The 27,907-nt window shown below is 47.9% G+C and overlaps 1 protein-coding gene across 2 annotated transcripts in view; it reads right to left on the bottom strand.

Annotated features, from left to right (window-relative positions):
* The window catches only part of POLQ (DNA polymerase theta), a 478,304-nt gene that overhangs the window by 87,398 nt on the left and 362,999 nt on the right, over window positions 1-27,907 (bottom strand). For both annotated transcript variants that reach the window (XM_078656637.1, XM_078656638.1), the window contains one exon: window positions 14,810-14,994. In XM_078656637.1, the coding sequence (XP_078512763.1) occupies window positions 14,810-14,994 (185 nt within the window). The remainder of the gene's footprint in view (window positions 1-14,809; window positions 14,995-27,907) is intronic.

Here is a 27,907-nt window from a genome sequence, read left to right as displayed (position 1 = left end):
ATACAGCCTAAAGCCTGCCACTTGTACTGGAGCTTGGAAAGGTGCTGGTGATAGTGGGCTGGTTTCTGAATGGTCTGGCTATCCGACAGTCCGACACCACAACAGGGATATACAAAGTAATTCGGCAATTCCAGTGATCTGTCAATTCAGACATCCGGCATGGCAAGCCTGATGGATTGTGGGCAGGCATGAGCATGGCACAATAATGAGCACTAACCATCTTCCAGGGATTCTGCGTTTTTGAATTTGCAGTACAGATTCTGTAGGTGCAGTGATCAGGGATATTTTTGAAAGCTTGTCACCATCCCTCAATTGCCACCTATTGTCAGACATAACTTAAACGAGCAGGGAGCTGGAAGACAGGTAAACGCGTTCCAACAAGTTCACTGTGAATAGTTCACCAGGGGCCAGATGTAGGTAAATTCAGTTTAGCGAGTACTTAATAGCGATTTTTACCAAATCGCTATTAAGGACTCGCTAAATTGAATGTAGATAGGAATCGTAAAAATATTTGCGATTACTTAATATTCCTTAATTGCTAATCATAAATTGAGATTCACAATCAAGGAATATCATCCCATTCATTCCTATGGGCCAAAAGGCCCAAAGGAATGAATATGATTTTCACCCGCTATTTGCGAGTAACCAAGAGGCACTCGCAAATGCCGGGCGCAATTTCAAGGGCGCAAGGGTTCCAAAAGGACACCCTGTTGCACCCTTGAAATGTGGATGTGTGCACATGTGGCGCACATACATGCCCTAAGGGCATGAATGTGTGCCATATGGCCCTTTTAAAAAAGCAAACATTTGTTTTGTTTTAATTGCTAATTACCACCAACTTGATGTTGGTGGTAATTAGTGATTCCTTGCGGCTAAAGTGCACTTTCTTTTGTGCTACTAACATTGCATTTAAGGAATCGGAAGTTGCGATTCCTTAAATGCAATCGCAAAATAAGGAATCGCAATTTTTGCGATTTTTTATTTTGAGAGTAGGTTTAATCTTACCTACATTGCTCCAAGCCAAATTGCAATCGCAAAGGCTGAAATTCTGCAAATTTCGGCGTTTGCGGTTGCTATTTGGCTTCCGACATCTGGCCCCAGATCTTCAATGAAGAAAAAGGAACTTTGCAAATCTTGAAGGCTACCTTTGACTTGTGTGTGGAAAAACCAATTAGGCCAAGTGAGGGTAGGTTTTGTGAAGAACTCTGCAAGGAGCTCCCAAAATGAATTGGAAACGTGTGGAGTTCCATTTTTCCACCTCAGAATTAAGAACACCCAATAAAGTTCAAAGTAGCAAAAAGAAAACCAACTCAGCAGAAGGAGGGGAAGGAGGTAGGTTCAAGGCTCGAGGCCTGTGAAGAGCCTGTGCAGGTTGCAAGAATGAATCAGGGTTGTACACGTTTATTCTGGTAGGGTGTAGGGATACAGAAACATTGCAGGAAACAGTGGGAACAGTCCCAACACATTTGATCTACAGGGGGATAGAGCATCCTAGCTGCTGTCAGATTCAACCAACAGGAGCTCTATAATGGGTGTTTAAGGGCTCACTCAAAAAGCTGATAACAAAAGCTATCAGACATGGCTGAATAGCCACAATTTTTGCCAAAGTAGGAGAACTCAAATAACCCTGAATGGAGCGGTGGGGCCTACTATGTCCCACACAAAAGGGCTCTCTTCTATCTCAATGGGGGAATGGCAAATGACAGCCAGGGGCGACGACTATCAATCAATCAAATTTGTAAAGCGCACTACTCACCCGTGAGGGTCTCAAGGCACGTGGGAGGGGTGCTAGAGAGATACTAGAGATTCATGTTGGGGTACTTGACAATCACCCACTCAAAATTTGCCTACTAATAAGGAAGGTCAGTTAATTTGGCAAATTTCATCAAATGGCACACTTTCCTTACAATATTTGAGGAAAGAGTCTCTACACCCTTCTGCCCGGGACATAAACTGCAAACACAACAATGATGGACAGAATGTGGATCAATGTCACACATTCACCCCAGTCCAAAGATCTGGGCCCAAATCCATCGTTTTTCCACTCCACACCACCCTGGGTTAGACAACAACCTCAAAGGCGGCAGTTCTCACTCTATCAGAGAAATTCCTGGGTTTGGGGAAATATAATCACTTATGTTATGTTATGTTATGTTAATGGCATTTATTATGCGCGCAGCTGCTCCAGCGAAGGAGCGTCCCGGCGCCCGACAAGGTAGCCACACAACATAACTAAAGAATGGATTTTTAAAATTGAGTTTTAGAAAGGCTACGGAAACAGAAAAGTCTTAACAGCCCTCCGAAAAGAAAGCAGGTCAATAAGGGTCCGGATTTCAAAAGGAAGTGCGTTCCACAAAGCAGCTGCCCGCACCCTAAAGGAGCGCCCTCCAGCTCAACTACGTTTGAAGCGTGGGGCTACTGCTAATTCACGATCTGAAGAACGAAGGGAGCGGCCAGGAATATTGGGGCACACAAGGTTATGCAATATCGGAGCAGAGGGGCCTTTTAGGATCTTGAAGGACATACAAAGTACCTTGAAGTGGATCCGCTGCCTAACAGGCAGCCAGTGGAGGGCACGTAGGGTGTGAGAGACAGAGCAAAACCTAGGAAGGCCTACGACTGCTCTGGCTGCTGCGTTTTGCACTCGCTGGAGACGAGTAAGCTCGGACTGATTTAACCCTATAAAAAGGGAGCTGGCGTAATCCAGCCGAGACAATACCATCGCCTGAACCACGAGTTGACGTGTTGCGGCATCAAAAAATTTGAGTGCAGGTCTCAAATTACGCAGAATGCCAAAGCAGCAGGCCGCCATCCTTTTAGTGTGGCAAACAAAACTGAGTGTAGGGTCCAACCACACCCCCAGATTTTTAATCTCCGAAACCGGAGTGGGGGTGGGGCCCAACTCAGGAGGCCACCAAGAATCGCCCCAGAGTTCCGTCTGTTTGCCGAAAACCTTAATCTCTGTTTTTATGGCATTCAGTTGGAGACAGTTGGACGTCATCCAACTGGCCACCGCCCGAAGTCCGTCCCTGAATCTTGGGGCTTCCGCCCCGGAGTCCCCGCTGATCGTGACCGCTAGCTGAGTATCATCTGCGTATGACACCATGGTCATACCGCAGAGCTTTACGACCTCAGCCAGCGGCCTCACGTACAGATTGAACAACATGGGGCTCAGCGAGGAACCCTGCGGGACCCCAAGCATCAGAGGGTGGAACTTGGACTGGTAGGGCGGGGCAGCCACACAGAAGGAACGATCCGCTAGAAACGATCGGAACCACTGAAGTGCAGTGCCAATCACGCCTGCCTCCTCGAGGCGCTGCAGGAGGATCTCATGCGAGACAGTGTCAAAGGCGGCGCTCAGATCTAACAGAATAAGCGCCGCCGTTTGACCTGCATCAAGCACTGCCCGCAAATGCTCAACCATAAATAAGAGTGCTGTCTCCGTACTGTGGCCAGCTCGAAAACCGTTCTGTGTAACATCCAGAACGTTAGTACGCGATAGGTGGTCAGAGAGGGCGGTGTTGACATGCACCTCTGCGACTTTAGCCGGCCACGGGAGAAGCGAAATCGGTCGGTAGTTCTCCAAATTACTTACATTGCAGAGTTCTATGACCATATGGAGTATGCCAACAGTTGCTTGCTTGATAATTCCAACTGGATAACGAGAGTTTGATTCAGCTGGAATTCAGACTACTATATGGGGGAAAGGAAGGTAAATTGCATAGAACAACATTGTATAGCTGATAAGTTATTAAAGACTTATCAGATGAAAAGGAATAGTCACTTACCTGTAATCCTCTTTCTCCAGCGGAATTTGCATTACTGTCATAACCACTGAACAGTCCCGCCCATGTGTGGGCGACCAGAGTACTTAGTACAGAATATATACATCATACAGTGGGTAAAGTGGCCACCGGTACATTACTAAGAAAAGTTTGACTTCTGATGTATGGGAAGGCACTATTTGGAGATCCATGCATACCTTAGAAAGACACTGTTTTGACTCAGATAGAGCTCAAGATGCAGTGATAAAAGGAAATGAGTTACAAGGGTTAGAAATTATCCGTGTAACCCTACAGCTGTGCGCAGCACTACAACTCTCAAACTATGGCCACTCAGAAAAGGGATTTTCTCCATGGCCGGTGGGTGGAGAGGGGATCCTAGTGGGGATATGTCCTCCCAACTCAAGTATACATCCAACACTAGATTCCCACCTTGACTAGAAGCAGTTGGGCATCAATCAAAAACCTCTCGGGGTACCAACCGCTCAAGCGTGGGAAAGGAAGCTATTCCTTTTTGTTACATAACCCTCACACCTCTAGTAGTGTCATGCTTCATCATCGGGTTCACCTTGGCTCCTACAGGTTTTGGGTGGTGGGTCACCAAATCAATAGGGGAGGCCTGCTGGGTGTTACATTTTCTTAACCCCAACAGAGACTGAGCCAAATTGTGACCTGCCGAGCTTAGGGAGTCCAGAATAGAAGACTGTTGGAGGCTGAGGTGGGCGGAAGATTCTGAATTGAGAGGAGATACTAGTAGGACACAAAGCTGCACTGGAACAGGTCCATCAGAGCTCTTGGGGGAAAGAGATTGTAGATTTTGAGATTGTAGCCCAGCAAAGCTGCCTGACACACTGAGGCCCACGTGGCTTAGATTTAATGTGCAAGACAACGGCCTGTTGCTGGCTGGGGAGGATACTCTCCCTGTACCGACTTCGAGAGAGGTCTTATTCCGTATATCTTCTATGTTGACATTCTCTTTGCAGTTTCTTTTTTATCTTTTAGCCATCATATACAGGGCGGATGGAATTATACTATGTTTTGTTATTTACTCATGGCGGTGCGTCACCTCCACTGGTTAACTGTTAACATGTTGCACGTTCTGGCATTTACTGTTTAAGGGCTTGGCAGTATTTGGGAGGGGGAACCTACTGCTTTTCTGCCTCTTACAACATGTCTCCATCATGACACAGGGGCATACATCTCTTATCCACTCGACTCTACTGGCCAAATTAAACTTTGCTCTATCCTTCAAGAACTAATTACAATAGACATGCATGTAGGGCTCATTCAGGAGACCAAACCTCCTGCAGCAGGATTAAAGCCGGCTAAAATCAAATGACTTCCCAAGCTAATACTTTTTTTCGGGAGAAAAAACCTAGAGGTGTGGAACATTGCATATAGTACCCTAATAGTAGAAGAAACTCTTAAAGATAAAGCGGGTAGGCGGATTGCATAAGGAGAACTTTGAGGTGAGCCGTTAACAATATCTGATTGAGGCAGTTCGTTCTCTGACAGCCTTCTCCTCAGCACCCATAATAATAGGGAATTGGCTTTAATCTAATCAATGATCCAGAGATGGATTCAGATCAATCAAGCAGGGATGGATCAGTGACCCTGTTGATATCTGGAAAACTTCTGCTGGAGGGCCTGGAACTGGTGGATGGCTGGGGAACCAGGGATCCCCTAGGGAGGGATTATTCCTATCACTAAGAGGCACACAGATCATGTGCCAGGCTTGACCATCTCATCCTAGATAAACAACCAATTCTATACCTCGTTGAGGAAAAGTAATTCTCAGACCATGGGCCATTCTCTTGTACTCTCCTATTCAGGGGATTTACACCCTAGGAGCTAAGCTGCACATAAAGGCTACAGCATTCCCTCCTGCAAGACTCTGTATTAATCTCCAATATACAAACCATCATTAATGACCACATCTCACATAATAATGCAGGGGAAGAAAAGGCAGCTACCCTCTGGGATGCGCTGAAAGTTGTCATCAGAGGTAACTTTATAGCAGAAGCGGCCCGCCTGTGCAAAATGCGTAGAGCATTGTGAACAAAGCGCATGGTGGAACTCAATTAGTTCAATCAATCAATCAAAGCATTTATATAGCGCACTACTCACCCGGAGGGTCTCAAGGCGCTGGGGGGGAGAGGGTACGCTACTGCTCGAACAGCCAGGTCTTGAGCTGCTTCCTGAAGGCGAGGTGGTCCTGGGTCAGGCGGAGGTGGGTCGGAAGGGAGTTCCAAGTCTTGGCGGCTAGGTAGGAGAAGGACCTTCCTCCTGTGGTGGCTCTTCGGATGCGGGGGACGGCGGCGAGGGGGTGGCTGGTCGATCGAAGTTGGCGTTTGGGAGCGTAGAAGTTGAGGCGGCTGTTGAGGTATCCTGGGCCTTGGTTGTGTAGGGCTTTGTGTGCGTGGGTGAGGAGCCGGAAGGTGATTCTTTTGTTGACCGGGAGCCAGTGCAGGTCTCTCAGGTGTCCGGAGATGTGGCTGCGGCGGGGGATGTCCAGGATGAGTCGTGCTGAGGTGTTTTGGATCCGCTGGAGTTTCTTCTGGAGTTTGGCGGTGGTTCCGGCGTAGAGGGAGTTGCCGTAGTCCAGACGGCTGGTGACGAAGGCCTGGGTGACCGTCTTTCTGGTCTCGGTGGGGATCCATCGGAAGATCTTACGTAGCATGCGCAGGATGTTGAAGCACGACGAGGAGACGGCGTTGACCTGTCTGGTCATGGACAGGGAGGAGTCCAGGATGAAGCCCAGGTTGCGTGCGGTTGCGTTAGTTGGAACATATGCACAAACATACCAGCTCCCATAAAATTTGGAGGAAGATCGTTATGATACACAGCAAGATCTGAACTTTAGGAACACATTGTGAAGCATATCTAGTAGCCAAGCCTAATAATAAATACTATAGATTGGGAACCAAATCTGGCAAGTGGCCAGCCAACCTGTTAAGGGTGCAGCAAGCCAAAACCACAATAACACTTTAAATCCTTGGATGGCCGCATGCACACCCATGATTTAGAAAATGCTGGATGCTTCCACAAGTTTTAGACACAACTCTATGCGAAAGAGCCCACAGACCCACAAGCCAGAGCTGCTTACCTGGCTGGAACCATATTACCCAAGTTACAGCCAGTGAATGGGGATTGCCGTAACAAACCCATAACAAAAAGAGGCAATTGTCATGGCTATATTTTGGCTTACACTCCTCAAGGGCCCCAGGCATGAAGGGCTTTACAGCCCATTTTATAAATGTTTTTTGCCGATGCTCCTCCCCTTGCTCCACAAGGTCTATCAAGAGATGATCCAGGCGGGCCGGATGACCCCCACAATGTCGGAATCAACCATCTCCCTGATTCTCATGCCAGGCAAGGACTCGGATGAGTGTGGATCATACTGCCTGATTTCCCTACTGTACATCAACGCAACAGTTTTCACAAAAGTAGTAACTCTGAGATTGCAGACATTAACGGGGAGTGGGTGCATGCCGACCACTCGGGCTTCATTCAGAAATTACTGGCGGGGGTAATACTAAAAGGCTGTAAATCTCCTGGACACAGGAACCACGGGCCCAAACAATGAATCCTGATCTCCCAGGACACTGAAAAAGCATTTGACAGGGCAGACTGGGAATTTATGGCAGACACATTGGGGCTAGGGGAGATCTTTATGAACTGGCTGTGGTGAGATTCTGTGGTCCCAGAGCCAGGATAAGGGTTAACAGGCTCCACTCACAATTGGTAAATATTACCAGAGGCAAGAGGCAGGGGTGCCCACTGTCCACCTTACTGTTTGACTTACTCTGGAGCCATTGGCCCAGCACATTTGAGCTAACCACCTACATTAAAGGAATCAAATTTGCCGCCAGGGAAATAAAACTGATCATGTTTGCAGACAACATCTTGTTTCCGGTCAGGGACCACCTGAGCTCCCTCCCGTATGCGTTAGAGGAATTGGCAACTTACCATCAGAAGGTCTCTGGTTTTAAAATCAATATTTCCAAATCGGAAATCTTAAACATTTCTACTCCCAAAACTAGGATTGAATGATTCTGCGGTGTGGGGGCTGACGGTATCAATTATCTGGGCATGGTTTTAGCCACCACCCTATCCAAAACCAAGGAAATTAGTCTTCTATGACTTATGAGGGGGTAAGGCTAAACTAAATAGCTAAAAACATACAACGCTTTTCCTAGGTCCGAATAGCATTTTACAAAATGTCCCTTCTACCCAAGATCCTCAACACTTTTCAAACACGGACTCTCCATATCCCAAAAGATTATAGCAACGATGTTCAATCAATGTGCTACGCCATTATATGGTTAGGCAACAAAGAAAGGCTCCCTAGGAGACATGCTCCATGTTCCCACGCCAAGGAGGGTTGGGTGTCCCAGACATGCCCACAATAGGGAGTATTGGGTCTCCTATATGTGGCTCACTATTATGCGCTGGCCCACCTATGATTTCTGATGCACTGGACAAGGAGGGAGACCAAAAAGAGATGGTGTATTCTTAACCACACATTAGCGCGAGGCCACTCTAGGAAGTGCTGTGGCAGCTCAACATGGACTGGGCAATTCAGTGCTTACAACCATAAATGAAGATTTCTTGGAGAAGTAAAGTTAACAGCTATAAGGAAATTACCTTTAATTGACATTAAAGCAATGGTTCAAATGGAGACCAGTTACATTTTACATCCTTCATCTTCCATGCTGGAGCCTGTAGTACTTATGTGTAAATTAATACCAGAAAAAGAAACACTTTAAGAAGGCTGGAAATGCAACTACAGTTGTATGGACACAAATCAAAATTATATAGTACAGAGTACTTATTAACTGCTGCCTCAATCCCCATATTAACGTAATATTGGTACCAAGGCTTATAACGTTAAAAGCAAATTAGCAGGATTTATCTGAAATCACAAGAAACCTAGGGTCTTTCTAGGCAACTCTCCTGTAACGATCGCTGGTGAATGTGGCTATGCATTCATGAAGTTGAAAAGGATGAAGGTGGCCCAACTGGCTCCTACTTTTGACTTGTCTGCCCTATGCAAGGATATATAGTGAATCCTTAACTCCAGCCACACTCGTGGATATCAGCAAGCAGCAGAATTCAAAGCTCTAAGCAATAGGCTCCTGTACAAACGGTCATTCTATACGAGGACACTCCCATATTTGGCCACACTAAACTTTCTCCAGGCTCCCTCCTGCGTTTTAATGGTGAACACAAGTGAAGAACTTTCAGAAATGCAAAAAAGAATTGGGTCTATCAGATTTGCATATATAACAAAATGTACAAAATGCACAAATTAAGTAAATGTCATCCAGAACACAGGTCAATAAATGGGATACTAGAGATGCACACAACGGAACAATTCAGGAAGCCTTAGGACATGATGTGTTCTGGTTACCCGTTAAACAACAACACCTTCATAAAACATTTATCAGTTATATATAGAGCCCTACAGTGCCAAATGTTATCGGAGTGATAAACATCACACATCTTCTCTGGGCCAACCATAAGAAGGGCTGTTAGAAATTCGGTATCTGGTTGGCAGAGGTTTGCACCCTATCCAAGTAGGAACCATAATCCTAGTCAGGATAAGTCAGACACACACCATAAATTAACCTTTGGTCACCCTCTGGTAGCTTGGCACAGAGCAGGCATGCTAAACTTAAGAGGCAATGTGTAAAGTATTTAAGTATTCAAACAGTAACACAGTGAAAAGACCACAAAAAGGCTCCACACCAGTTTAGAAGAATAGTTTATGATTTATAAATACTAGACCAACAAGAATAAAAGTAAAATTAAAAGCAATTAACGCCTACAGAGGTTATCTGGTCGTGCTTGACAGGGGCAAAGTCAAGAGTTCACGCCAACCACGATGAAGTGCGGGCCAGGGAAAGGAGCCATGCAAGTCCTGCTGAACAAAAGTACATTGATCCTGGTCGCAACAGCGAGATGTAGGATGCAGCCAAGCGATGCATCAGTGTCGATCCTGCAGTTGAGGCGATGTGTCAATTTTCTCCACGCAGTGCGCCAGTTCTGAAGATGAAGCGTTGGTTCCGAGCTGCATTAGTTCTGAGTGTGATGCCCTGGGTTTCTCCACATAGTTGAGGGGATGCATTGATCCTACCCCCTGTAGGGGTGGCGATGCGGTGGTTCTGATGTGTCAGTTACAATGGTGATGCACTTGTTCCAAGTGCCATTTCTGTTCTGACAACAGCAAAGATGCGTCAATTCTGCCTCACCCAGCAGAGGATGTGTCGGTTCCACTGGAACAATAACCTGGATCCACTTCCAATAGGCCAGGCACAGGAGCAGCATAAGTCTTTGATATCCCTGAATCTTAGAACAGAAGGCAAGCCAGCATGCCCTTGGAGATCACTCGGGGTTTAAGCAAGAGTCCAGTACTTCCTCAGTACGGAAGAAGGTAGCCGGGCAGCACAGCAGAAAAGCAGTTCTTCCAGAGCAGCAGTCCAGCAAAGTGGCAGTCTTTCTAGCAGCACAGCAGTCCTTCATCCCGCAGAGTTTCTTCACAGGTACAGTTTAGTGTCTGATATGGTGCGGTCAGAGGCCCAGTACGTGTACCCAGTTGTTCCTTTAAGGTGGAGGTGACTTTAAAGAGGGGCTTTGAAGTGCACAGAGGCCCTCCCTCCTAGCTCTGGCTCCAGACTCGCCCTAGGGGGTATGCAACCCTTTGTGTCGGGATAGGACACTGCCTTTTCAGGTGTGTCAGTTCCTCCCTCCCATCCTGACAGGGATGACCCATCAGGATGTGGATGGCTACTAAGTAACATGTAACCTACTTTGTGTGTGTCCTCTTGAGGGAATCCACAAAGTCCAGCTGTCATCCACCTCAGGCATGTATTGGAGACAGGATGCAGGCACACAGAGAAATTATATCTTTCTATCATTTTTAAACTTTGCCAGCAAAGAGGATTTATCATTACCATTATACTGATAGGAAACATGATACAGCTACTCCTTCTCTATCAGGAATTACAGCTTATAAGTGTAATAAGGAATTCCCAATGTTAACCTAAATAAATAAATAAATAAACAAATAAATAAATAAATAAACCTACGAGAGGGGTAGGCCTCAAAGTAGTGAAAAACAAATTTGGGTGGTTTTCAATACCAGGACATGTCAAATTTAACAGTACATGTTCTACCTTTTAATTACACAGCACCCTGCCCTATGGGCTACCTAGGGCTTTCCTTAGGGATGATGTATATGTAATGAAAGGAGAGTTTAAGGCATGGCAAGGAGTTGTAAACCCCAAGTCAACATGGCACTGTAAACTGCACACAGGCTGTACAGTTTCAGTCCTGTTTAAAGGGCAACTTAAGTGGGGGCACAGTCAGCGCTGCAGCCCACTATTAGCATTACATTTACAGACACTGGGCACAGGTAGTGCACTCTACTAGTGACTTGTTGCTAAATTAACTATGCTAATTGTGGATAAGTCACTCACACCATGTTTAGAGGAGAGAGCAAATGCACTTTAACACCAGTTAGCATTGCTCAGAGTCCTAAAGCCAACAAAACAAGGTCAGGAAAAGAGGAGGAGGAAGGCAAAAAGTTTAGGGTGACCCTTCAGAGAGGGCCATTTTCCAGCAGGATTCAGAAAAGGGGGTGGTGATGGACAGAGCATCTGAATTAAACAGAACACTCATACCCAGTCAAAAGATCAGGGCTTGATCCATCACCATTTTTTAGCTCACTGCACCATCCCAGTTCAGAACCTGGCTACATGCAAATTAGTCTGTCCTTGGCCCAGTGCATCATGTGAACAGGGCAGACCAAACTACCAAGCCAATTCTTTACTGGAAAGGAAACAAGCTTCCGGGGACCGGTTTCTGGCATTGCAGCCGTCTTCGGCCCGGCTTGCTTGAATCCTGATGGTGCAATGAGCAAGGGACTCATGTCTGAGCATACCCTGCCACTCCTATAGTGGCCAAAACGATTCAGAAAAGGGGGTGGTGATGGACAGAGCATCTGAATTAAACAGAACACTCATACCCAGTCAAAAGATCAGGGCTTGATCCATCACCGTTTTTTTAGCTCACTGCACCATACCAGTTCCGAACCTGGCTACATGCAAATTAGTCTGTCCCTGGCCCAGTGCATTATGGGAACAGGGCAGACCAAACTACCAAGCCAATTCTTTACTGGAAAGGAAACAAGCTTCCGGGGACCGGTTTCTGGCATTGCAGCCGTCTTCGGCCCGGCTTGCTTGAATCCTGATGGTGCAATGAGCAAGGGACTCATGTCTGAGCATACCCTGCCACTCCTATAGTGGCCAAAACGATTCAGAAAAGGGGGTGGTGATGGACAGAGCATCTGAATTAAACAGAACACTCATACCCAGTCAAAAGATCAGGGCTTGATCCATCACCTTTTTTTAGCTCACTGCACCATCCCAGTTCAGAACCTGGCTACATGCAAATTAGTCTGTCCCTGGCCCAGTGCATCATGGGAACAGGGCAGACCAAACTACCAAGCCAATTCTTTACTGGAAAGGAAACAAGCTTCCGGGGACCGGTTTCTGGCATTGCAGCCATCTTCGGCCAGGCTTGCTTGAATCCTGATGGTGCAATGAGCAAGGGACTCATGTCTGAGCATACCCTGCCACTCCTTTAGTGGCCACAACGATTGAGAAAAGGGGGTGGTGATGGACAGAGCATCTGAATTAAACAGAACACTCATACCCAGTCAAAAGATCAGGGCTTGATCCATCACCGTTTTTTAGCTCACTGCATCATCCCAGTTCAGAACCTGGCTACATGCAAATTAGTCTGTCCCTGGCCCAGTGCATCATGGGAACAGGGCAGACCAAACTACCAAGCCAATTCTTTACTGGAAAGGAAACAAGCTTCCGGGGACCGGTTTCTGGCATTGCAGCCGTCTTCGGCCCGGGTTGCTTGAATCCTGATGGTGCAATGAGCAAGGGACTCATGTCTGAGCATACCCTGCCACTCCTATAGTGGCCAAAACGATTCAGAAAAGGGGGTGGTGATGGACAGAGCATCTGAATTATACAGGACACTCATACCCAGTCAAAAGATCAGGGCTTGATCCATCACCGTTTTTTAGCTCACTGCACCATCCCAGTTCAGAACCTGGCTACATGCAAATTAGTCTGTCCCTGGCCCAGTGCATCATGGGAACAGGGCAGACCAAACTACCAAGCCAATTCTTTACTGGAAAGGAAACAAGCTTCTGGGGATCGGTTTCTGGCATTGCAGCCGTCTTCGGCCCGGCTTGCTTGAATCCTGATGGTGCAATGAGCAAGGGACTCATGTCTGAGCATACCCTGCCACTCCTATAGTGGCCAAAACGATTCAGAAAAGGGGGTGGTGATGGACAGAGCATCTGAATTATACAGGACACTCATACCCTGTCAAAAGATCAGGGCTTGATCCATCACCGTTTTTTAGCTCACTGCACCATCCCAGTTCAGAACCTGGCTACATGCAAATTAGTCTGTCCCTGGCCCAGTGCATCATGGGAACAGGGCAGACCAAACTACCAAGCCAATTCTTTACTGGAAAGGAAACAAGCTTCTGGGGACTGGTTTCTGGCATTGCAGCCGTCTTCGGCCCGGCTTGCTTGAATCCTGATGGTGCAATGAGCAAGGGACTCATGTCTGAGCATACCCTGCCACTCCTATAGTGGGGCCAAAACGATTCAGAAAAGGGGGTGGTGATGGACAGAGCATCTGAATTATACAGAACACTCATACCCAGTCAAAAGATCAGGGCTTGATCCATCACCGTTTTTTAGCTCACTGCACCATCCCAGTTCAGAACCTGGCTACATGCAAATTAGTCTGTCCCTGGCCCAGTGCATCATGGGAACAGGGCAGACCAAACTACCAAGCCAATTCTTTACTGGAAAGGAAACAAGCTTCCGGGGACCAGTTTCTGGCATTGCAGCCGTCTTCGGCCCGGCTTGCTTGAATCCTGATGGTGCAATGAGCAAGGGACTCATGTCTGAGCATACCCTGCCACTCCTATAGTGGCCAAAACGATTCAGAAAAGGGGGTGGTGATGGACAGAGCATCTGAATTTGACTGGGTATGAGTGTTCTGTTTAACTCAGATGCTCTGTCCATCACCACCCCCTTTTCTGAATCGTTTTGGCCACTATAGGAGTGGCAGGGCATGCTCAGATATGAGTCCCTTGCTCACTGCACAATTAGGATTCAAGCAACCAGGGCCGAAGACGGCTGCAATGCCAGAAACCGGTCCCCGGAAGCTTGTTTCCTTTCCAGTAAAGAATTGGCTTGGTAGTTTGGTCTGCCCTGTTCCCATGATGCACTGGGCCAGGGACAGACTAATTCGCATGTAGCCAGGTTCTGAACTGGGATGGTGCAGTGAGCTAAAAAACGGTGATGGATCAAGCCCTGATCTTTTGACTGGGTATGAGTGTTCTGTTTAACTCAGATGCTCTGTCCATCACCACCCCCTTTTCTGAATCATTTTCCAGCAGGGGCATTAGAAAAATATGCTCAAAAATGTGCCTCGTCTACATGTGCTTTTTATAACTTCGTACTCTCAAACTAGTTGCATCTTTCACTAAACCTGGATATTTTATGCTTCTTATGCACACACCTTTCTATGGCCAACCTAGCATGGCTATATATTGAGTGTGCTCTTTGATCTGCCACGTTATGAGGCCTGAGGATATTCCTCGAATGAAACATGCAACAATGTGAACATTTGTGTATATTTTGCAAATGTGATCAAGAAAAATCTAGTATTAAAAAAAAATGAAAAGATGCAAATTGTTTTAATTTTAATGTTGCCGCTGTTACCTGGTGGGTAGGAAAGGACAGGTGCTTTTCTAGATCAAAATTCTAAAATTAGCAAACAAAGTAACCTTTAAACAGTCATACAGATCTACGGTGCATTAAAATACAAAATGATCTACCTCCGTGAGTAAGTTAAAAAGTCTAACAGCACATCCTGCCAGTAAAGTCAAGCACAAAATTAATGCCTCCACAACTCTCTTTTTACCTGTTTTGCTTGCTGTCTGACCTCATCCTTCACAGCTTCTGGATCAATCATCTTCCACTCAGCGGCAATGCTTTTGAAAACATCAGCCCCACCATTCAACACATGAATGAGCCTGCGGTCTTGGGAGAGATGGGCAAGGATTCGCAACTCCAGCTGAGAGTAGTCTGCAGCCAAAATAAGTCCACCTTCAGAAAAGAAGGAATATTTCTATGTGTGATATACTTAAGACTCCATGCACATTGAATGCTGACAGGTCCTTAGACACTCAGAAATGAGGAGCAATTAGACTCCTGTACAGACCTTACAGAAAAAGCAAAATACAGATGTAGTAGACCAGAATTTCATAGGCCACAAACAGAATTTCAAAGTAGCTAAAGAGGCCAGAAATTAATTTCCTGAAAGCAAGTTTATTATTCTCGGACTGATCATAGAACATAGTACAAGACACTGCTACAATCCTGACCTGAGAAGTTCAGAGCCCAAACTGTCCCAAATTTCAGTTTAGGTTTGCAACTAAATAGGGATTCGGTATATGGAAAAAGTGTGATTAGGGTGTCCCTTCCGAATATTGAATCAGATTGGCATGTGTTAATGTTTTGCAATTAAATTCTGGTCGCAAAACATTAATCTTTTACCGTCTCCTCAATAAAGGTGGTAAGCCATTCGCAAACAGGAAGGAGTCCAATGGGTTCCCCCATCACCATTTGTGAAAGTGGACAGAAGCGTTTTTTAGGAGTAGGAAGTGGTCCATGGACCAAACCTAGATTTTAAAAAATCCCCCAAACACTTAAAAACGGATTGTATTTCTAAAAAGAAAAATATGCCATTATTTAAAAGGAGTCATAGACACTGTGGTCTGCTGACCTTAGCTGGCCACCATTCTTGTGTTGGCTGCAATTCTTAGTGGGTTGTAAAATGTGAGCTACCTCAATAATATGCATGAGGGAGGTCAAATCATGACCCACTAGGAATTGGTCATTTGTGAACCGACTTATCAGTACATTGATCCGTTCGCAAATTACCACACTGGTTGCAAAAATACTTACCTTATCAAAAGGAAACTCAATTTGCTAACAACTTGGACATTCAACATACGATCATACATCTGCAAAACATAATCTGTCCGGTTCTTAAGACTTTCTACAATGTCACCTATAAATATCTTCTAACGTAGAAGTTTGGTTGACTTCTCTCCTCCAGAGGAGGCATGGAAGCTAGGGACAAACCTTTCAGACTTGCACAGAGATTGATTGTATGTTTTTTGTGTAGTAGTTTATGCCAAAAGTAATTAGGTTGTGAAAGCAACAGGTTTTGAATTACAGCAGAAGTCTCTTTGTTCATTCCCTCCTGTCTGAGCTTTTTTTCCATTCCTCTGGCAGCTGACATCCCAGTGGGTAAAAAACAATACAACACACAAAAACTCAGAGAATATGCAAGGCAATTTAAACAAATACACTTTTTTAAAAAGTCCCCTCTCATAGCCTAGCATTAAAGATAAGTAAAAACATAAACACAGACATGGTCACACCATTGGAACGTCCTGTGCATAGTGCATCACTGCTTTAAAGTTCCAAAATAGCCGCCAGGATCAGAAGCACCACTTTGGCCATCTTCTAACAGCAAAACAATGATGCACTATGGGAAATACCATTCCAAGATGTTTACAAGTGGTGGCTGCATGGGATGTGGAGCACTGCAGGCGAAAACAGCAGCAAGAAAGAGTGGACCAGTAGCAGGGTCTATAGAACTGCGGTCATAAACACGCATTTGCAATGCAAACGGTCTCGCATTTGCGAGAGTTGAGTAAATGACAATGCCTTTTATCTGTTTTGATAATTAACACATAAATAAAAGGCATTGTCATTTACAATGCCAATAGCTGAAACTCTTGTAAATGTGAGACCCATATCGTTTCAAAGAAGCGACCGCCATTGTCCGGGGCTGCTTGGTAAGTGAAAGTGCGCTGAATGTTGCCGGAAAGCATGTCGTGCCTGCAGTAGGAGAAACTTATCAAAGTAAATAGTGCTTACAGACTAAATAAGACATACTGTGTAACAACAGAAGTAAAAGGGCCAGTCCTCATGGGAGGTTACAAATGAAGACAAGGCGGTACTAAGGAGGGACTAACAAGCCTATTAACGAATCAGAAGCCAGCTTTTACAAAGGACAATGACGCAAGCCAATGAAAAATATGGTCGGAGAGTGAGCGGGGCTTCTACTCCATACTTGAATACTGCATGCGTCGCAGAGCAGCGCATGAGCTGCCCAGGCTCGACCTAAAAGCAGCTCTAAAGTGTGTTTTCACTCCCTGTGGCATGCTGGTACTGAATTACGTTGTTTGTTGTTACCCAACTCAATGGCAGTCATTTATTTACTTTCAAAGAATGAAAAGCAAGAGTGACCCGCTGAAATTAGTGCCTGCAACCATGAGGTGAAACCAGGTCTTTAAGTGGGCCGGGTCTCACCGGTGCACACCGGCAGTTTTTTTACAGGGTGCCTCGAAATGCGTTGCTATCGGGCTCTGTTTTGTGCCTTGGGGGTCCATTTTTGTCCTCAATGCTGTGACAGCAGGCACATCGATGTGCGAGTGCGCACACTGCTCACTTCTCACTAGTGGGGAAGTTACGGCATGACGTCATGCCAGGTGAGCATTGTAGGGAAAGGGAAATCCTTTAAAGAGAATCATTTCACTCTGGATTTCCCTTCTCTTTTTGAAACTCAGGAGCAGGAACATTGTCGTGGAAGCTTTTTCAGTATTATATACAAGCCATAGTTGCTGCTTATTTATCTTATGCAACTAACAACCATTGACAAAGCTAATAGTTCGGACTTGTTGTAGGTATGATGTTACTTGTTGTATCATATCTGGATGCATTGACAGAAATAGCAAAATACTAATTGGGTGGCATAATATGCTAATCACAGATTTTTAGCTTGAGTTTTAGGCCACGCCCTTAGTTACAGTGGCTACGCCCCTTGAGAGACCACCCCCCCACAAATGCAGGAGGTCGGCCGTTGTCTGGAGGTGGGAAACGACTGCCTGGGGCGAGCCTGCCTTCAACAGCCAGTCGTCGAGATAGGGGAAGACTGGAACCCCTGATCTGTGCAGATGAGCTGAGACCACCGCCATCACTTTGGTGAACACCCGAGGGGCGCTGGTAAGGCCGAAGGGGAGCAAGGTAAACGGAAAGTGCTCATGGCCTACCGTGAACCGCAGGTAACGCCGGTGGACTGTCAGGACAGGGATATGGAAATATGTGTCCTGCGAGTCCAATAATACCATCCAATCTCGTGGCCGTGACTTCCTGCTGAAGAAGCGCAAGATGGTCCCCTGACATGCAGTGGTACTGAGGTGGCATGGCTGGACGGGTAGTCTCGAAGGGGAGGGAGTAGCCCCTTCGGACAATTTGCAGCACCCACTTGTCTGATGTGATGCTGCGCCAGTGGGGGAGAGGATGGCGAATTCTGACGCCCACTGGCGTTTGGTGAGCCTGAAAGGTCGGACTAGGAAGGCTTTGCAGTGGATGTTGCACGGGTGGAGGTGGACTGACCCCGCCCGCTAGCCCCCAGAACCGCCTCGACGGTTCCCACGTCCGCGCTGAGGTTGTTGCTGCGCAGGCCTGTGGCTCTGGAACGAACGTGTTGGGGCACCCCTTCGATGGCCACGAAAGGAGCAAAAAATAGAAGGCGGAGGAGGGCGAGTGGCAGACAGGCCCAAGGACTTGGCCGTAGCCCGGGAGTCCTTAAAGCGATCCAACGAGCTATCTCCTTTATTGCGAAAGAGGTGAATGCCGTTAAAGGGCATGGCCATCAGAGTGTTGTGGACATACCCTGAGAAGCCAGTAGTCCTCAGCCAGGCGTGATGCCAAAGCGCCACCATCGTGGAAATCGCCCTGCCAAGCGAGTCGGCGGTATCAAGCCCACAACGGATGGTGAACGTAGCTGCGTCCCTCCGAGCTGCACTAGCTTAGGAGAGTACTGTCTGGGCCTCCTACCGACAGTTAGGCAGCACCTGCGCAACCGTGTCCCACACAGAGTGGGAATAATGGCCCAAGAGGCATGCAGTGTTCACCGACCGCAACCCTAAGCTGGCAGAGAACAGCTTCTTGCCAAGCTGCTCCAGCTTCTTGGATTCCCTATCCGAAGGTGCGGAAGGGAACGTGCTCTGCGAAGCAGAGGCTTGGACAACCAAGCTCTCATGAGTGGGGTGTTGGGAGAGAAAGAGGGGGTCATCCAGAGCAGGCGATTGCGTCTGGCCACATTCCTGTCCACAGGAGCCCCTGTGTCGGGCCTGGACCAAGTGCCCAAAAAGAACGTCCGAAAGTGCATCATTAAAAGGCAGCAAGGGCTCTGAAGAGGTTGCCGCCGGCTGAAGCACTTCTGTCAGGAGGTTAGCCCTGACGGCCACTGTAGGGAGTTCAAAGTGGAGGGCCTCGGCCGCCCTACGCAACACCACTGCATAACTTGTCCCTCCTTCGTAGTCACTGAAGGAGGAGACAGCATGCCAAGGTCAGGTCAGGTGTCAAGACCACTGGCATCCCCCAAATCCTCTGCCCAGTCCGAAACATAACCACACTGTTGTGTGAGAGGGTCCTCAGAGGTGTTATGAGGTCAACCGGTGTCACCCGGGATCCGAGCCTGGATCAAAGGGGGTCCTGTGGCATCGGGGCCAAAGCCGGTGGCGGCGCTGGGGCCTGAGCCAGCGGCGATGGAAGAACAGGACCCCCAGTTGGGCCCGCGGGACCCGAAGGCACACCGGAGGGCCAGGCGGCCAAAAGAGTTGGGTCATGGCAGGAAGAAACTCTTGCACCTGAGCAGGCTTCGCCGACGGACTCGGGAATGGAGGGTAGGCCGGCGGTGACGTTGCAGGCTCCACCGGTGCCACGGGGGCGGCACCACCCGCACCCTCAGCCGCGTCAGTGGAAGTCGAGGAGCAATGACGCTTCTTCGACTTCTTTTTGGAATGCTTCGACTTACCTGACCCCGAGTGTGAAGACTTAGATCCAGACGAACGATGGTGACGGCTCCGCGACCGGTCCCTCGACCTCCCTCAGGACCAGGACCTTGAGCGGCGTGGAGCCGACTGCCGGACTTCTAGCAACTTTCGGGACCGCTCCCGCAAAGTCTTTGGCACCATAGCCCGGCAGTGGGGGCATGACTTGGAGTCGTGGTCACGCCCCAGGCCGTAGAGACACACGCGTTGCGGGTCCGTCACCAACATCATGCGGTGACAGTCCCAGCAGTTCTTGAAGCCGGGCTTCCCTACGACACCAGGAGTCGATCAACTCAAAAGAAAAGAGACAAAAAGGCCTCGAAAAACTCAGTCAAAAAGTGACTGAGGGTACTTGCTCTTCCCGGATCTGCGCTTGCTGGCGCGGAAAAAGAAAGAACTGACATCAGCGCACGTGGGCGCGTCTAAGTAGCTCCAGCGACGTCATCTCAGTGCCAACGATGCCAAAGACGCACGTGGAGCAGCACGAAGACGCCTACGAACGTGCAGGGGTACTGCTGATGAAAAACTTTCCGGATCCAGTCTGACGCCTATGGGTAATCTAAGGTAAGGAATCTATCACTACGTGTTTCTTTCAGATTATCAATTTGGCGACCTTCTCTGTCAGGAGGGGCTGATGATGGCCTGATCATGTTCTTCAATCTGTGTGGGACCGCTGATGTTATAACAGAGTCTGACTTCTGGTGAGCAATAAAACTGGCAGGGGTCGAATCTAGGACCCTGTATTTTATCTCCAGATCCAGTGGGGAGCATCTCTGTTCTGCTGCTGCTCTCTTCCCTATGTTTTCTGCCTGTTTGCTCCTCTGCTCTTTTTTCACCTTACTTTTGTATTTCTTATCAATCTTTCTTTTGCTTTTCTTATCTATTATCGGTTTCTTCACTTTGTCATATTTCTCCTCTTTTGTGCCTTCCTGCCCCCTCTGTACCCATGCCACTGATTGACCCTTGTGACCCGCTCCCCTCCAGTGCAGTTTTCCTGCTTCCCAGGTGTCCAGCCCTCCGCCACACTACTTAATGCCGGCAGTAGCTGTTGCCATAGTACACAAAAACACCCTCTGCCTCACAACCTACGAATCCTTACCAGACATGGAGCATCTCCACTTCCAGCTGCAGACCAACCCGAACACCACGCTCCGCAGCACCCTCCTCTACAGACCTCCCGGACCGCACTCTCCCCTTACCTTCAGCAAAGCCATAGTCTACTTCACCGCTCACCACGTTCTCACCTCAATGGACTACATGCTCCACAGCAACCTCAATTTCCACCTGGACAACCTAAACAACCACAACACCTCATCCCAACCGGAGAACCTCGCCACTATCAGACTCAAACAACTGTTCACAAAGGCAACCCACTCAGCAGGACACACGCTTGACTACATCTACTCTGCAAAGCAACAACATACCCATCAGCTACACCTCCGAGCCACTCTGGACTGACCACCACTGCATCCACTTCTCCTTCTCCTTCATCAAACCCTACCATTAATATCCGCGGACGTCAACACCTCAGCATTCACCGCTGGATCTCCAACTGCGCCAACACACTGGCTCCCATCAGGAATCACTCAGGCAAGCAGCCCTCCTAGAAAGCCAGCTGGGTCTCCACCCGCCCTCCAAGAGTCCAGGCGCACCTATAACCGGCTCGAAAAAAGATAGGGGAGCAGCGAGATTATGGCAGACCACGTAACCTTCAAATCTGCCATCATCGCACACCACTACCTCATCAGAACAACAATGAAAGCAGCCATCCAGGAACGTATCAACACCAATGCACACCACAGCAAAGAACTCTTTGCCCTGGTCAAAGAATTCGCCAAACCCAGCACAGAGACAGCAGGCATTCCCCCATCTCAAGATTGCACCCTCCACCACACTCAATAGCTCCAGACCACAGCAGACCTTGCCCAACTAAATCACCCTCTCCCCTGATAACACCCCAGGATCAGGAAGAGCATCCACTTTGGCGCTCCCTCGGATCCCTCACCACGTCTTCAACAGAGCCGGCACCTCCATCGCACCCGAACTCTGCCTCACCATTAACTGCTCCATCGAGTCCAGCACCTTCCCGGAAAACTTAAAACACGCCGAGATCAACCACCTGCTAAAGAAACCCTCTGCCACCCTGACGGACCTCAAGAACTACAGATTCATCTCTCTGCTTCCCTTCCCAGCCAAAATCATAGAGAAAGCCATCAACGCCCAACTCTCCGAGTTCATCAAAACAAACCACATGCTGGACCTCTCCCAATCTCTCTCCTCACCTCTACAGGTGACACCCGCACCCTCCCTGACCATGGCAAAACTTCTGCCCTCATCCGCCTGGACCTCTCAGCCACCTTCAACACTGTCTCCCACCACACCACACCCTCTCTGCAAGACTCCACAAAACCGAAATCCGCGACAAAGCCCTAAAATGAATTTGTTCCTTTCTCACTGTCCGAACACAGAAAGTCAGACTTCCAACATTCAAATCAAAAACTCACAGAGATCAGCTGTGGAGTGCCTCAAGAATCCTCCCTGAGCCCCACCCTCAACATCTACATGACCCCGCTGGCAGCCATCGCCATAAGCCACGGACTCAACATGGTCTCCCATGCCGATAACATCCAGCTGATTCTCTCCCTCACAGAAGAACCTAAAACCGCCAAGAGCAACTTCCACAACGGGATGAAGTCAGTCACCACCTGGATGAAGGACAGCTGCCTCAAGCTTAACTCAGACAAGACTGAAGTCCTTATCCTTGGCTCCAACCCCTCTGCCTGGGATGACTTCGGGTGGCGTGCACATCACTCGGAACCCCCCTCCCCCCCGGCACGAATCACGCACAAAACCTCAGCATCATCCTGGACTCCTCACTCTCAATGAACTGTCAAATCAATGTTGTTTCGTCCTCCTGCTTTCACAAGCTCTGCCTGCTTCATAAGACCTTCTAGTGAACCCCCACTGAGTCCAGGATAACAATCACGGAAGCGCTCATCAGCAGCAGACTCGACCACGGCAATGCACTCAACGCCGGCACCACCCAGAAACTCCAAAAGAAACTGCAGAACATCCAGAACACTCAGCCAGACACATTCATGAACATCCCACGCCGCAGCCACATCACCGGCCACCAGAGAGACGTTCACTGGCTACTTATCAACAAAAGAAATTCCTTCAAGATCTTCACGCATGCCTACAAAGCCCTCCACAACACCGGACCTGCATACCTCAACCACCGCCTCCCCTACTACACTCTCACCAGACATCTTTGCTCTGCCCAACTGGCACTGGCAACCATCCCATGGAACTGCAAGAGCACAGCTGGAGGAAGATCCTTTTCCTACCGGCCAACAAAGACCTGGAATTCCCTGCCTCTGCACCTCAGGCAATCACCATCGCTGCCGCAATTCAGGAAGGACCTCAAGACCTGGCTCTTTGACTGAACTGCAGATCCACCCTCCCCCGTCCTCCACTCAGCGCCTTGAGACCCACACGGGCTTTGCAAAAATCCGGATTGATTGACTATATAATTTGTTTGCAGTGTACCATGGTGATTCAAAGTTACCTATGGAGGTCAAATCTGCTGTGGTAACAACCGAGTTGCATTAGGCAAGTTCATGAACACTTTTAAAATAGTAAAAGCTGAAGTATCAATTATAGGCAAGTCTTTATATATACTGCTAAATGCCATGCATTGTTGGAAGTGAGAAAGAAACACTGACATTATTATTTTTTTAACATCTTTTTAAACCCCACAAAAATGAATAAAGAATTGGGGTTGAGAAGCTGTGTTGACTCATAATGGAATTGAAGGATGCCCATTCAGAAGTAGATATAATTATAATAAGAGATTTCAATTTGTATCGATTTCATATTCAAGAAGATGAAGTGGACCTGCAGGATCTAAACTCTGGAGGGGAAATTCCAGCTCAATCCTTTCCACCGACAAAAAGTTTTGACAAACTTGGCAAAAAACTTTTCGATTATTGCACCTCAGTGGGGCTGAGCGACCTTAAAGGCAGGCTTTCTAGAGATAATTCCCTAGCATGGATCCAGATACCAGAAGGATGCGTCTCACATTTGGATTACACTTTGGTAAATATAGCTTTGAGTTACAGCCAACAATTTCGTATGGACTAGTTGTGCTACATTTTTGCCAAATAATACATTTCTAGGGGACTGTAGCGGGGTGACCGAGGGCTCAGGAATAGACTGGAGACGTCGTTTGGGTAGTGAGGGCTTTATTTTCATATACAGCTTTTTCTGGCGAAAAGTAAGTCTTTCTTTAGCAAATTCCGAGGGGTCCGTCGTGGCTTTTTTGGGATTCCCTTCTTCCGTGACTGTGAGTCTTCAGGTCTTCCGGTTGGCAGCCAAATCTTCCCCTCGTGGTCACCGTAAGGAAACAGAAAGAATAGGACCGTATTAATATTACGTCCTCGTACTGATTTGTACCCGAGGGAACCAGGGAAGTGCAAGGGCACCGGTGAGTCGTGATTAACTAAACGACCTATGGGTGATTGCCGAGTTTGTGTGGAAGGGCGTGAAGGCAGGGAGGGAAGGAACCGGGAAACAACGGGAAGGAATACAGGTAGGGGAACCAGCTCTAGCGCGGGACCGCCCTCCTCCTCCCCACCCAGTTCGAGAACCGTTCCCGTACCTGTCGCAGCCACACTCCTCCCTCGGGAGTGTGGCAGGGCGCAGCGTGGTATCGTTGGCCTCCTGGCTCGTCTGCTTCTCGGCTGGTCTCGTCTTCTTCTTCTCCTCCGAATCGCCTCTCCTCTCTCGGTACTTCTCCTTTGGTGATGTCACACGCCGACTGTGTGTGTTCCGGCCTTTTCACCAATCCGGTACAGTGGACGTCAAAAGGGGTGGAGCCTTCCTCAGACTCTTCTGTCCATTTAAAGGCACCGCTGATATTTTCGTCCGAGTAGGTTCGCCAAGGGTCTTGTGGTTCCTGTAGGGAATGAGGTGATGAAACGACATCAGTGAGTTGCCACCACTCCGTTTCTGGGTTGTCCCCTTGCTTAACGCGCTCCGCGTTACATTCCTCCCCCCCTGGAATCTCCCGATCGGGGAGAAGAGGTGTTCGGGAAAGGAAATCCGCATTGCAGTTCTCTTTGCCTTTTCTGTGTTTGACTATGAAGGAGAAAGGTTGAAGAAACAAGAACCAACGGAGCACCCTGGGATTTTGTGATCTGTTCCTTTGCATCCATTGGAGTGGGGCATGGTCTGTGAACAAAGTAAAAGTCTGTCCCTCCAAGTAATATCTCAGTTTATCGATGGCCCATCGAATGGCCAAACATTCTTTTTCGATGGTCGGGTAATTTCGTTCCCGGGGATGGAGTTTTCGGCTGAGAAATAGTATAGGATGTTCGTGTCCGTCTTCCCCTTCCTGAGACAACACGGCCCCCAGTCCCGTATTGGAAGCATCCGTGGCTACGGAAAAGGGTTTGTCAAAATTAGGGGGTAGTAAGACAGGGCTGGTTGTTATGGCCCTTTTTAGGGAGTCGAACGCCTCCCTGGCCTCTTGAGAGGGTTGTGTCAACTGTGACGGTTTTGTAGACTTTTTTAGCAGGTTGGTTAGGGGACTGGCGGCCACCGCAAAGTTCTCTATGAATCGCCGGTAATAGCCTATAAGGCCTAGGAACGCTCGTAGATCTCTTTTTGTTGTCGGAAAGGGTGTTTGCACGATAGCCTTTACTTTGTCTTCTTGTGGGGCTATCACACCATCGCCCAGCAGAAACCCAAGATATCTCACCCGGGGATATGCAGCCCTTGACTTTTTCGCATTCACATGGAGACCTGCCTCCGTAAGGGCCCGCAAGACATTCTGTAGGTGGACTAGGTGTTGTTCCCAAGTTTTGCTGAATATAACAATGTCGTCCAAGTACACTGAACAGTATGCAGTGTGGTTGGCTAGTACAGTGTTCATCAGCCTTTGAAAGGTGGCTGGAGCTCCGTGTAATCCAAACGGAAGAACGTTAAACTCATACAAGCCTTCCTCTGTAGAAAAAGCCGTTTTTTTTCTATCCTCTTCTCTCAGGGGTACTTGCCAGTAGCCCTTTGTTAAATCGAGGGTTGTGATATATCTGGCCTCTCCTATTCTTTCCACCAGTTCATCAACTCTTGGAATAGGGTATGCATCAAATGCTGAGATGGAGTTCAGTGCCCTAAAGTCCATACAGAACCTGGTAGACCCGTCAGGTTTCGGAACCATGACAATAGGAGAAGACCAGTTGCTACTGGATGGTCTTATCACCCCAAGTTGGAGCATGTCTTGTACTTCCCTTTTTACATCTTTTCTTCTGGCCGCAGGGATGCGGTAGGGCCTTTGTTTGATTATTTTTCCCTCTTCGGTTTCTATTCGATGTTCGGTGAGATGTGTTAATCCCGGGGTGTCTGAGAATGTATCGGAAAAAGGTAGAAGAGCGTTCATAAGACCTTCTTTTTCGTTCAAGGACAAGTCTTGGTTGATGGGCAACTGGTTTAAGGTACTTTGCTTCCCACTTACTGGTAAGCCAAAGTGGGCCGAACGTGGAGGGGGTCCAATCCACTTTTTCAACATGTTTATGTGAAACGTCTGTTGTCTCTTTGGGGACAGTTTCACCCTGTAAGTGGTGTTCCCTATGGTGTCTATGATGGGGTATGGACCTAACCACTCACTTTTGAACTTCTGAGTTGAGGAAGGGAGAAGCACTAATACCCAATCTCCTTTCTCCAACTTCCGCCATCTCTTCCCTTTATCATAATGGAACTTCTGTTTTTGTTGGCTTTTTTCGGAGTGAGAATAAGCCAAATCCCTCAATTTCCCTAGTTTTGATCTCAGTTGCTGGGTATATTCCAGGAGCGAACGGTGTTCCTCCGGGCCTCCCTGCTCCCATGTTTCCTTGGTTATTTCTAACAAAGAACGCGGCTGTCGGCCATACAGTAACTCAAACGGGGAACAGCCAATGCTGCTTTGTACCTGTGCCCGCAACACATAGAGGGCAAGAGGCAATAGTTTATCCCAGTCTTTGTTTTCTACAGACAACATTTTCTTCAGGGTAGTTTTTAATGTGCGATTGTATCGCTCTACCAGTCCGTCTGTTTGTGGATGGTAAGCAGACGTCTTTATTTGGTGGAGATCCAATAACTTGCACACTTCCTTCATCATTTTCGATACAAATGGCGTTCCCTGGTCTGTAAGGATTTCCCTGGGAAATCCCACTCGGGTAAATAATTCCATCATTTTTTCGGCCACATTTTTCGTGGTGGGAGTCCTTAAAGCAAAGGCCTCAGGGAACCTCGTATGGTAATCTACGATAACCAAGGCGTATGTGTGGCCTCTTGTTGTACGGGGCAAGGGACCTATGAGGTCCATTCGGACCCTTTCGAACGGTTTGCCTATAAGAGGCATTGGTTGTAGGGGTACCGCTTGGGGTCTGGTCATGGTTTTCTTTTGACACACCTCGCAGCTCTTGCAATACCATTCAGCCTCCTTGTAGATGCCAGGCCAAAAGAAGTGCCTCGTTATATTCTGTGTGGTTTTCTCCGCCCCGGAATGACCTGCTGTGAGGTGCGAGTGGGCATAATAAAGGATCTGTTCCCTAAACTCTTTTGGCACCACCAATTGGGGAGGTTCATCTTTGTTCCCTTCTCTATACAAAAGGTCATTTTGTATTAAAAACCGGGGATAGCATACCGTAGTGTTGGTCTGGGAGTCGCGCGCGGATTTCCATGCGTTGCATAGGGTGGCGTCATTTGTTTGGGCGAACCTAAAACTCCTATCCAGGGTCCATGGTTCAGTGGTTAGTAGGGTGGGAGCTGGTTTGGCGGTGTTTTTCAATTTGGCACTAAACAGAGACATGAATTCAGGGTTGTCCACTCCTATGATAAGATCTTCCGGTAGGGAGCCTATCACCCCTACTCGTACCTTAACCGGAGGTCTCTGATGAGGTTCTATAACAATTTGGGCCACCGGGTATGGTTTTACATCACCATGCACACACCGGATATTCACGGTTTCCCTAGGGAGTATCTGGGAGGGTAACACCAGTCGTTCCTGCACTACTGATTGACGACACCCCGAGTCCAACAACCCCATAATGTGTTTCTTATTGATC

This window comes from Lissotriton helveticus, chromosome 8 (assembly GCF_964261635.1).
Source record: "Lissotriton helveticus chromosome 8, aLisHel1.1, whole genome shotgun sequence".
NCBI lineage: Eukaryota > Metazoa > Chordata > Amphibia > Caudata > Salamandridae > Lissotriton > Lissotriton helveticus.
This window is presented reverse-complemented; position numbering and strand designations above follow the sequence as displayed.